At 36.9% G+C, this 12,142-nt stretch overlaps 2 protein-coding genes across 2 annotated transcripts; one reads left to right on the top strand and one right to left on the bottom strand.

Annotated features, from left to right (window-relative positions):
- The first annotated feature begins 2,007 nt into the window (after positions 1–2,007).
- Positions 2,008–4,011, top strand: LOC111437373 (pentatricopeptide repeat-containing protein At3g25210, mitochondrial). The gene has a single exon (XM_023075311.1). The coding sequence runs from the start codon at positions 2,142–2,144 to the stop codon at positions 3,315–3,317; it is 1,176 nt and encodes a 391-aa protein (XP_022931079.1). The 5' UTR covers positions 2,008–2,141; the 3' UTR covers positions 3,318–4,011.
- A 421-nt stretch (positions 4,012–4,432) lies between these two features.
- Positions 4,433–8,561, bottom strand: LOC111437370 (formin-like protein 1). The gene is made up of 4 exons (XM_023075306.1): positions 6,431–8,561; positions 6,139–6,332; positions 5,469–5,713; positions 4,433–5,377 (listed from the first exon to the last, which is right to left on the bottom strand). The coding sequence occupies exons 1-4, from the start codon at positions 8,401–8,403 to the stop codon at positions 4,580–4,582; spliced, it is 3,210 nt and encodes a 1,069-aa protein (XP_022931074.1). The 5' UTR covers positions 8,404–8,561; the 3' UTR covers positions 4,433–4,579.
- Positions 8,562–12,142: the final 3,581 nt, after the last annotated feature.

Genomic DNA, 12,142 nt, shown 5'->3' with positions numbered 1-12,142 from the left:
AAAAAAAAAAAAAAAAAAAAAAAAAAAAAAAAAAAAAAAAAAAAAAAAAAAAAAAAAAAAAAAACTATTTATTTTTTGGCTTCAATTTTATTAAATTAAATGAAAAAATTTTAAATTTGTATTTGACAATTATAACGCTTGATTTGGGGATAGCCATTACAATCGAGGTCAAGTGCCACGCTCGGGTTGCAGTCAATGCAACCACGACCTAACTTGCCCGAGATTTTTTTTAAAATTATGGGTAGTTTGGAGTGGATTTGTATTAATTTTATTTTTTATTTAAAAATAGAAAATAATATGACGTTTTTATTTTTTATTTTTTAATTTGGGACATTTATTTTTTAATTATTTGAAAAAGAAGAGCCTTTAAAAAGTAGGGCAGTGACCGTAAAGGAAAAAAGGGAGGGCAGAGAAAAGGGCAAAAAAGGAATTGAGCCGTTAAGAGTGAATGGTGACCGACAGTCACTTTAATTAATTCTCTGCAAACAACGCAGAGTTGCCTTCTTCTTCAGCCTTCCATCGTAGCCTCGGTAGCCAGTCCCTCGCCTGCTCCAGTATCCAATGCATTTTTTTTTTTAATTATTTTTTTAAAAAATTATTATAAATCTTATTAATTTCAATGTGAGTATAGTATTATTTATTATATTATATGTTTAATTTATTTAATTATCTCATTTATTAATTGGTTATTATTATTTTTTGGGAAGGCGACATATGATGGTTCTAACGAATCGTAAATTCTGGAATTAAGGTTTTGGAATTGTCTTTCGTGGAAGTTTCTAATTCCATTATTTATTATTAAAAAAAAAACAAAAAACAAATAGAATAAATTAAAAATTCCCTCCTTTTCAAACAAGCCTGAAAATAAAAAATTTATTCTCTCTCTAAGTATCCAATGCCAGCTTTGAAAATAATAATTATTTTAATCTTAATTTCAAATTTTAAAAATTAACCGCTAATTTTAAAAAATTAGGAGAGCCAAATTTACATTTTTGTCCTTGAAAGTTTCGTTAATTACTTATTATAGCTAAATGTATCTCGAAAATAAAATGATTTTTTAATTGATTATTATAAAAAAAATAATTAAAGATTTTAACAGCTTTATGAAGTAAAAACGAATAGTAAAAAAAAAAAAGAAATGTTCCATTTAAAAAGCATTGGCCTTTGTATTTTATGTTTTCTACTTCCAAAAGCCATTTCTTTTCCTAGGAAAAAGGGAAAAAAAGAAAAAGAAAAAAGTAATTTCTTTTCAAAAATATAAGGAAAAAATAGTATTAATAAAAGGAGAAAAAATTCTCTCTTGCTTTTATTTATTATTATTATTTTATTTTCACGTTGTCTAAAATAATTTCCCTCAATGTTCACAATGCTATTTACCTTTCCATAATTGAAACTATTTTTTACCCGGAAATAAACTTTTTACTTTTTACCATTTTCTCTCTCTCAATTATTTATGTAAAATCTAAAAAATTAAAATTAAAAAAAAAAATATTGATGTAAATACGATGTTTAAATAATTTATTAGTCACGAATCATTTATTTTCACTTTACCCCGATAAATTTTAAATATGAAATTTTTAGTGAGTTTTAATGACCAATCCTTGCATGAATTACTACTAACGATTCATTGAATTGATTATGAATTCCTTCAAACCCGTCAATCGGGCAAATGTGACTAGGGTAGATATCTCGTATTAAAAAAACCAGTCAATTCTTTAGGCCCGACTAACCTAATTTTTACCCACGAACGTTTGTGTGTGAATTAGTTCAATCTAAACTTCGAGATAACTGAACCCAACTCCAATTCTGAGTTGACTTTTTTCAATTCTCTCTTTTTCTCCCGTGCTGACATAGTGCCATGTAGATAAGGAAAGCCAAATACCGGTGGAGGTCCGTACCTTTTTTTTACGGCCTAAATTTCTATTTGTCAGCCTCGGAGAACTACTGCTCGGTCGAGAAGAGACGAACATGGTGAGTTTTTTTTTTTTTTTGTGGGTAATGGATCAAACCCTTTTTTTCTCCCAATTTCAGCCCACTATTCCAATTACCAAAAACCCACAACCCAACCCCCTCCTCTTAGGTCCACCATCCATTTCGTCCGCACCTTCAAGCACCGCCACCGTCGCTGCCGTCGTCTGACGATGATCGGAAAATTCCTCCGCCCGGTCCTCTCAGCTTCCCGTAAACGCAATCCCCTTTCATCACTGTTTCAATCTCTTCCCAATCCCATTCTTCCTTACAATCTCCACCGCCGTTCTCTTTGCTCGCCATCACCATCCACTGTTCTTCCTCCTCAAACCCCCGAAAATTTTGACCTCCCAATCCAAAAAGTTCGCTCCCAAACTCCTCTCGAGAAGCAATTCGAAACATGGATCCAAAAGCTCAAGCCCGGATTCTCCCCTTCCGATGTCAACGAGGCTTTGCAAGCCCAATCGGACCCCGATCTCGCCCTCGATCTCTTCCGGTGGACGGCTCAACAGCGCGGCTATAAACACAACGATTTAACCTATCTAACAATCATTAAGATCCTAATTTGCCGCCGGAAATACCACCTCGCCGAAACCCTAGTCGAAGAGGTACTTGCTGGTGCTTGTGAAATGAGTGTGCCGCTTTACAATTCTGTGATTAGGTTTTGCTGTGGTCGGAAGTTTCTGTTTAATCGAGCTTTTGATGTGTACAAGAAAATGTGGAAATCTGATGACTGCAAACCTAACCTTGAAACTTATGCTATGCTGTTCAATACACTGCTTAGGAGATTCAATAAGTTGAATGTATGTTATGTGTATTTACATTCGGTTCGATCGTTAACGAAGCAAATGAAATCCTCTGGTGTGATTCCTGATACGTTTGTGTTGAACATGATCATCAAAGCTTTTTCTAAGTGTCTTGAAGTCGACGAAGCGATTCGAGTTTTTCGGGAAATGGGGTTGTATGGTTGTGAACCAAATGCATATACATATGGTTACATTGCAAAAGGGTTGTGTGAGAAAGGAAGAGTTGGACAAGGATTGGAATTTTACAAGGAAATGAGAGTTAAAGGTCTGTTCCCTAGCAGCAGTACTTATATGATTCTCATTTGTAGTCTAGCTATGGAATGCCGATTCGACGAAGCCATTGAGGTTTGCTTTGACATGTTGAGTACTTCCCGGGCACCGGATATGCTTACTTACAGAACCCTCTTGGAAGGATTGTGTCGGGAAGGACGGGATAGTGACGCGTTTGATTTGCTTGATGAGTTGAAGAAGAGGGATAAACTGATGAATGAGAAGACATTCAATATTCTGTTAAATGGGCTGCACATTGTTGGTAGAGAGTAGATTATGAGGATTAACTCCTTTGTTTTGCTGGACTAGATTGATCGATAGCTCGCTCCTTTGCAGATTAACCGTTAGGATTAGATCTCGAGCATGCCTTCTGAATGCTGGAATGGATTTCGGGACTGAACCTTCAAGATTACAGGATCTATGAGCGTTTTTAGAAGCAAAACGTTCAAGAGAGCGCCTTCATTGTTCTAGCTTGATTGGACTACGCTTCGACTTGATCGGTTATGGATGCTTGTAGAACTCTTAAGCTCTGGTGGCTGGATGTTTCGTAATGGAAGGTTCACTCGGCACTTCGAAGGCAAGTTATTTTCGTGTTCTTGTATTCTAGTATCATATGCTCTTTCTTCTGAACTATAGAAAGCTAAATCAAATTGAACCAAACCGAACTCGGGCGCTGTTTCGTTTGCTATCTGAGTTCAGTTTGATAATTACTGAAACAGTCCCGCGCCGTGTTTAGCTCACGACGCTAGAAAACTTCTGTATTCTTGAAGCTTAGTCTCGATAGAGAATCGAACCGGACCGAGTTCTGATGATATCTCCCAGTAGACTTCTCCACATAGAGACATAAAAATTGATTCTTGATTCTTAGCTCTTTTATTTCAGACTGCTGAATTTGATGTATGGTGAATCCATAGCCAAAGAATGAACCATATTCAAAATATAGATGATTGTCATTTGTTCTTATGTATGATATAATTTTAAAAAAAATTTAAACACAAGACACTCGATCAATGATTTTCAAGAATCAACCCGCCACCGCCGTATGCCGCACGATGCCGGCATGTCGACTGGAGCCTTAATTTCGGAGCCTCAAGCGTCGAGCGTCGGTCCACTGCTCCACCATCGGAACACCCATGGTTGGAACCTCAAGCGTCGAGTTTCAGCTGCAGTGCATCACGAAGCAAAGGTGCTCACTCATTGAGCCCCAATAATGTAATTAGTCGGTGCGAGTATTACGAACACGTGACACAGTAGAAAAATTATGTCTGTATGTTGAGATATGGTATGCTACAAGAGTGGAATGGCTTGTCCTTTCAATCTCGACCATATAATATCTATTATGGGAGCTCGAGAAAATGCATCTCAAGTGCATATCATTTCTTTATATATATATATATATCTTCTACAAGAACTCAGTTCAAAATCTTTTACAATGGCATTTACACAAGTAGAAATTGTGGAACCACACAATTTCTAGAGACAAAACAAATTAAAAAGCTACCTGATCATCCAGTTTTTACCCCTCCATGAAGATATTATCCACTTTCTTCATCAGATGAACTGTATTTCTGCACTTTTTGATGAGCTTGAAATGCTTGTGGTATTGTTGGATTCACTGGAACTGGAAATTTATGTGCCGAACTCACGATCGTTCGCTCGTTTACCATCCCGACTTCCTTGCAGACTCCGTCCAGGATCGTTAGGAAATCTCTCACCACCATGAAGATTCTAAATGGATGAGCTTCTTCTTTGGCAGAGTTGCCATGGAAGTACTCTGTGATCTCCTTTACTAGAGATAATGCAACGCTTTCATGAGCTTGAATTCTGATGATTTCCACTTCTGCCATGTTCAAGAATCTATTCATCGACTCGGAGAACTTTTCCGTGCTTTGATTTGTCCCTGCTGCTTCGTTTAAACATATAGCCTCCCTGATGTTGTCGAGTCCTCTAGAAAGCTTGATGACCTCCCCGCTGAGCACATCGGAATCCATTGACGCTGCTTTCTTCACATTGGCGAGCTCCGAGCTGAGACCTGAAACAACTTGCAGGCCGATTTTCCTGCATTTTACATCGTCGCTCAGGTTGGAGTTTGGAGGTTGACTCGTGCTACAAAGACGAGCTCCTTCACTTCTGATGATTTCTTGTACAACAAAATGTAGGAGAGTGGTTCTTCCATCTGCACCCTTGACATCGACGAGCTTTAGAAGTGTGTCGAGTTTGAAGGCTTGTGCCTCCCCACGATTCGTGCCAACGTTCATGCGATTCCCCGTTTTGAGCACAGCTTCCAAGAGTTTCAAGAACATCCTGCTATTCCTCAATTCCTCGCAGGCAGTCTGCAATTTCATAATACTTTTTAGCCATGTATCCAACAATCATAAGAGCATCACACAATTTTCTTTACGGGGGGTGACGGGATTCTAGTACCTCGAGATTTTCAAACGACTTCTTTAAGTACTCGATCTCGGACTCGAAGTTTGCCATGTAAAGCATCGCATCCACCCTTTTAAACGCAAAAGGAACATCAAGAACTGCCTTCAAAAATTTCTCAGCAGGGCCAAGCTTGGTAGGTGAGACATCCTTGGATGCCTTTAGCTTACGTTCTTCTTCTTTTGTTGGAGCCATCTTCAATAAACTCTCAAGTAGGTCCAATCCAAGTGCATCAGCATTACCTGCATCCATAGCTCAAGATGTTATCATCATTTTCTGATCAGGACGGGACAGAATCGTGTTATTAATCGAAGCCCGGAATAGACACCATTGCCTACTTAAGCTTTGTTCGAGGTTCTGTTTCTAAACCCGATTTGATAACGTTGCTCGATAACGTAAACATCCAAAGTCGACATGTTCTTCTAAAAGCTGGCTTCAATATTCAAAACAAAGGAAGATCTGAAGAACATGCAGGTTTTCTATAGAAAAGGAAGAGTAAACGACGATCCGTTTTTGAAATTATTCGTGCGATAGATGGCGTAACGATGCAGTTGCAGCTTATTCTTCGTATTATGAACAAGAAATCATGCCCAGATCATCATGTACAGCAAAGATTTTCTAGAGCAAAATGAACCTTTACCATGGAGCTAAGAAATGTATGTTATACCTTCTAAAAGAGCTTCACAAACTTCTTCTATGGTCACGTTAAGTGCCCGTAGCGCAATGGCGATGTTCTGTGACTTTTTGGGATCGAGAACTCCGATCTCTTGGTTAGGTGTAGGAAGCACGGGGCGTGGAGTTGTTTCCTTCGAGTTGGAAGTGTTCACAACAAACAGAGTTTCGATCATTTCCTCGTTCACTCTGCAACGAAAATCGATTCTAGTAAGCGTTCGAATCGACAATTAAAGATACAATCAATCTAACAAACAATCTCAAGACTTGAAGATGACTTCACTTACTTAAAAGAGCTTGATCTGAGCTGATCCCACACCATCTCGCGATCGGAGCTCGCCCTCACTTTGTCCCAATGCAATGGCTTCAACTTGGGCTTCGGAGTGTCTTCAGATGATTCACCATTGCAGGAAGGCAGCTGAACTGGTGAGACATTTTTCACAGTCTCTATTATAAATGGCCTTAATGGAGGCACTAATGGAGGAGGCGCCATTGGAATGGATTGGCCTACTGGTGTTGAAGGTGAAATGGGCATTTCACAACGTATAGGTGGAGGAGGTGCTGCAAGTGGTGGTGGCGGCGGTGGCGGTGGCGGAGGAGCGGCAGGGATGCCCGAAGGAGATTGCAGTCGATCCACATCAGTAGAATTGATGTCTGCAGAAGAAGATTGAAGATCTTGATCGAAGTGGTCGAAAGTTCTCCTTGATGAATCTGAATCACTCATCAGAATTCTCTCCGGTGATGGTGGTGACGGTGACGACCTGTTTTGATCGGAAATAATGGATGTTCTTGATGGAGATGAGTCCAGAACTACTCGCTCCGGTGATGATGAAGGTGAAGATGAAGTAAATGAGTAAGGAAGTTGCTTAAATTTCGCATCAGAATCCGAGTCGCGAACGTTTGAAACTGTCGGCGATTGAATTTGAATTCTCCCCAAAATTCCATCGGAAAGTGGAGATAAACAAGGAGAAGATGGAAACTGATCAGGATCTGAACTATGTGATTGTCTTGGAGATTGTTCTTCGTGATTATTGTTCGTTTCATCATGATTATCCAAATCCTTGTTGGTTGCTGAAATTGGTAACGTCGCACTGTGAACTGAAGCATTAGAAAATCTCCGGGAGGAAGATGCGGTGGAGCTCTTCTCCGGAGCTTTCTCCGTCGATAAACGCAATGGAGAAGGGCAGTGAGATTTGCCGCCATCGTCCGATTCCCCTCCGCCGTGGGAAAGAGGCGGCGTCAATGGTGGCGAAAGCTGCTCCGTCGCTACAGTAGCAGAAACAGAGAAATGAGAAGAGTCATTTTGAACAGATCTTCTAGGGCTCAAACTCGCCGGTGGAGATAGAGAAAGACTCTTAGAACGTGATCTCGCCGGCGAAACCGAACCGCTGGATGTGGAATACGAAGTGGAGCTCGAATCGCTGGTTTTGCCAAGCAAATCTTCAGCCGCCATTGTTGCGAGCACTCTTCGAGATCCCGAGCCAATCGCGCCGAGAGAACCTTTAGGAGAATAAAATTCCTCCTCCTCTTCATCTCCCATCGATCTCTCATCTCCATTTCCACCGCTTTGCTTCTCATTCGACCGACCGAAGTTCAGCGGCGGAAGCGGATGAAGCTCCGGCGAATCCAACGGCCTAGGATCAGCCACACGACCTCCCCCAACGGAACGATCGTTGATTCCTCTCGAGTTCACAAGAGTACCCAAATACAGAAACTCAGAGCTAGAAGCAGAAGGATGTCTCAACTTAGGAATTCCATTACCGACTTCAACACTCGGAACCGGACACAACCGGCTACTACTTTCGGATCTGAACGTCTTATCCTCAGCCAACCCACGGCGGCTACGCCGCCGCCAGTACAAAAACCCAGCAATGCAAACAACCAAAACAACAGAAACAACCGCAGCAACAACCAATGGAACAACCTTCTTAGAACTGGAACCAGACGGAGACGAACGAGGGAGAATCAGAGAAGAAATATTCGCCGGAAACGTTGCAATGCTCGCAGGCGTAGGCGGAGGAGGAGTTCCTGGATACGTCGGAAAGAATGGAGAGCCATCCGGAGTTGCAGGAGGGGTAGTGGAAAATGGGTATTTGGGATCCGGCGGTGGGGGTACCGGAAGCGACGGTAGCTCCGCCGGAGGCACAGAATCATACGGGAAAAAGGGCTGGTGAAGCAATCTCCGAGCAGCTGCAGAAATTTCAGAAGATTTACAAGGAGCCAGGAGAATAAAGAAGAAGAAAATGATGAAATCAAACATTGTGAAATTGTGGTTGAGAGAATTGAAGGAAGAAAGGAAGATTTGCAGTAATGGGTTACTGATTTGTGTGGGACATTTTCTTCTCTCTCTCCAAACAGAGAAAGAGAAAGAAAGTGTGAGTGATAGATAGTGTATGAAAAGGTGGAATCAAGAACAAAAACAAAAAAAAGTATTAAGAACTAGATGAGTGGGTATGGGCTCTAATGGCTATGGGTTCGTGTGGAATGGCTCGTCCAGCTAAGATGCTCTCCCCTGTTTCTCAACTATTCGATCATAGTCACTTCAAAATTAAGTATGTTAATCATGTCACGTCATGCGAGATGCAGGACAATATGAGTGCATGTGGAATGGTTCATCCCGCTAAGATTATTCTGCTCTCCACTGTCTCTTAACAATATGCACCTTTATTTTCAGTAACTCGATCATAGTCACTTCAAAGTTAAGTATGTTAGTCATGTTACGTCACACGAGATGCGGGACAATATGGGTGCGTGTGGAATGGCTCATCCCCTAAGATTTTGCTGCTCTCCACTGTCTCTTAACCATATGTATCTTTATTTTCAGTAACTGGATCGAAGTCACTTCAAAGTTAAGTATGTTAGTCATGTCATGTCATCCGAGATGCAGAACAATATTAGTCTTGTATATTAACATCATTGCGACTAATATCATATTGGTCGAGAAAATTGTAAATGAATACTAAAAAAAAAAAAGAGGGATAAATAAAATTTTAATTTATAGTGAATGATTACAAGTTGTTTAATCATCAAAAGAGGATTAAAAAGAAAGGGGGAAAAATCTCAAGTGGATGCCACTTTTTACACATTTTCAAAAAGAGTGTATTTATTATGAACTTTTTTTTTTTTTTTAATCCTTTTCGTGAATATAAAATTATAATTTCTTGGCTATAATATTATATAATATAATGGGTTGGTTTTGCTTTACTATTATTTTAATATTTTATATGTAATTTTTTTACATTTTTTAGAATTTTATTTGACATATATTTCTTGTTTTTTGAATCTCAAGTTTTTTATTATATTTTTTTTTTTAAATATTATATTATATATTATGTACCCTTTTTCCATATTACGAGAAAATAATATATATATATATATATAGGAACGATAGTGCTTGTGCTTCGAACAGGGTGCACCGACGAAAATGCTCCACCTTTCTTCTACTCGCCGTTCAACGCCGCGCCGACCACCGCCGTCGTATTCACTTTTTTATTTTACAATAAAAAAATATATATTTTTTAATAAATTTTGATTTAATCTTACATATAATTTTTATTACCTCAAAATTAGATACTTATTCTTTTTTTTTTTGTGAAAATTATTCCGCATTTGACTTTTTTTATAAATGCTTTAGATTTTTTTTTATATAAAGCATAAATTTTTTTTTGTTACATATTAATAAAAAGTCAACATTTTACCGTTGCTTCAAGGGTTCGTTTCAGTCACTTTATATTATTCTAGAGATGAATGGTAACATTGTAATTTTTGAAATAATATAATTTTTAAAAATTTAAAAGTATTATTTATAATTAAAATTTCGTTGTTGATACATTTTCCAATATGTTCAAGTCTACTTACGGGTCAACACATTAAATCAAAATGCTTGTTGTTATTATTGTCATTATTACTTATTTAGTATAAAGTATTATGTCATGTCGTACTATGAAACCCAATTTGCAGAAATTCAGGTTGTATAAATTATTTGTCGGTGTATATGTGAGATCTCACATCGATTAGAAAGGGGAACGAAACATTTCTTATAAGAGTGTGAAAATCTCTCTCTAATAGATGCGTTTTAAAATCGTGAAGTTAGCAGCGATACGTAACAGACCAAAGCAAACAGTATCTGGGTTTGAACTATTACAATGTGTGTAAATATATATGTACTCGATATCATGATTTTGTTGGTCCACATTCTTCAACGGATATATTTCTAAATTAATCTATTTTATTCAATAATAGTTAAATCATTTTATTATTATTATTATTTGAAAGATGGGTAATTATTTTATGTTATGTGACACCCAAACTATATTATATAAAAGAAAATAAAAATAACAATAAAGTTTTAGAGAGAGAGTTGAAAAGGGTCTTCTTTTATGCGATATGGACATTTCAAGTTCTCATCTTTGCCTTTAATGCACAATATTCGTTTTGGTCATCAATATATTTCACTCTCTTTCACTATTTTTTTTTTATTTTCTATTTTATTTTCACATTTCCATCCTTTTCCCTTTTTGGAAAACTCTCAAATTAAATAAAACAAAAAAAATCATATTTTTTTCTTTCTAAAAATACATTTTTAATATTTTATTTCGTCCTAAATTTTGATACCGTTCGATTTAATCTCGATATAATCTCAAGATTAGGAGTGTTCAAATGACTGAAGAACCTAACAAATTCAGATTGTTCAACCCAAACCATAAAAATTATGCTGTTAAATTATATATATATATAATTTTAGTTTAGTTGAATTTTAGAAAAATAAAAAAATCAAGTCATTTCTTTTTTTTTTTCGAAAATAAAATTAGATGCTCAACGACCTTCAATAAAAGGGTACGTGTACCCAAAACCAACACAGGTGGGTACGTAGAGAATACCTAGGGGCGCGAGACAACTATCTCTAAGAAACTCGGCAAAATAGCTCCGTAACTTTATGAGAAGGGGTGCTCCTCACAAAAGGGGTCGTAGTAACCAAGCCGAAGTGACTATTTACCAAAAACACAGATCTCCGTAAAGTTGTAAGACCATGTATGGGAGCTGACACCTGCCTAGTATCGAAAGGTTAAGGAAGTTGGTGGCCTGATGATAGGGGAGCCGCGACCGAATCCCTGGTGAACGGCGGCTATAACTATAACAGTCCTAAGGTAGCAAAATTCCTTGTCGGGTAAGTTCCGACCTGCACGAAAGGCGTAACAATCTGTGAGAGTTGAGTTGGGTTATAACTCTATTTGCATTGCTCGTGTCACCAACTTACCCAACCAAAAATTTCGGTTTGATCTAAGAGATTTCTTGAACTCTACCCAGTATAACCCATATAACCGTACTCATTATTTATCTAAAATAAACTAAAAAATTAAAATAAATAAAGTAAATGAAAAGCATGTAATTTTATCAAAAGCACACATTAAAAAGTAAAAGATTTTATCTCACAAAAGTAAAACATCCCTTTTATTTACTCTTTTTCTCCCACCAACCATCTTTTTAATTTTAATAATTAAAGTTAGATTTATAAATTTTTTAAAATATATTTCTCTCCAAATATTTTATTAATTAATAATATTTTATAGTGACAATCAATTCATCTCTCCATATTTTATTCATTCAAATTATTTTATGAATACATAATTATCATTTAAAATGTGTTAATATTAAACCTATCTTTATATAATTGGATTTATATTTTAAAACTTTTAATATCTTAATTTCATGAAAATAAATGTTTGTATTTAAAATAATTATGTTTTTTTAATATTTTTTTAATTAGCCTTAGAAAAAGACGGACAGAAAAATAATTATAAAATTAAAGAAATTAGGAAGAAAGTACATAGACACGTGCACCGACACATAATAGAAAATATTTAATTTATATTATTTTTTAATGAGAATAAATAATATGAAAAAAAAACAAAAAATAAATCCATTATTCATTTAAATTCTAATATAACTAAATGATATGATTTTAAAAATAGCATGAAAATATGAGTTTCATTTAATAA

Source organism: Cucurbita moschata, unplaced genomic scaffold, assembly GCF_002738365.1.
Source record: "Cucurbita moschata cultivar Rifu unplaced genomic scaffold, Cmos_1.0 Cmo_Scf00063, whole genome shotgun sequence".
Taxonomy (NCBI): Eukaryota; Viridiplantae; Streptophyta; class Magnoliopsida; order Cucurbitales; family Cucurbitaceae; genus Cucurbita; species Cucurbita moschata.
This window is presented reverse-complemented; position numbering and strand designations above follow the sequence as displayed.

Excerpts from the sequence above, each read along its gene's own strand:
- LOC111437373 (XM_023075311.1), top strand. The coding sequence starts at position 2,142 with ATGATCGGAAAATTCCTCCGCCCGGTCCTCTCAGCTTCCCGTAAACGC.
- LOC111437370 (XM_023075306.1), bottom strand. The coding sequence starts at position 8,403 with ATGTTTGATTTCATCATTTTCTTCTTCTTTATTCTCCTGGCTCCTTGT. Across the intron at positions 5,714-6,138 it reads TTGTGAAGCTCTTTTAGAAG|GTAATGCTGATGCACTTGGA; the intron begins GTATAACATACA and ends CTATGGATGCAG. Across the intron at positions 5,378-5,468 it reads AGTCGTTTGAAAATCTCGAG|ACTGCCTGCGAGGAATTGAG; the intron begins GTACTAGAATCC and ends ATGAAATTGCAG.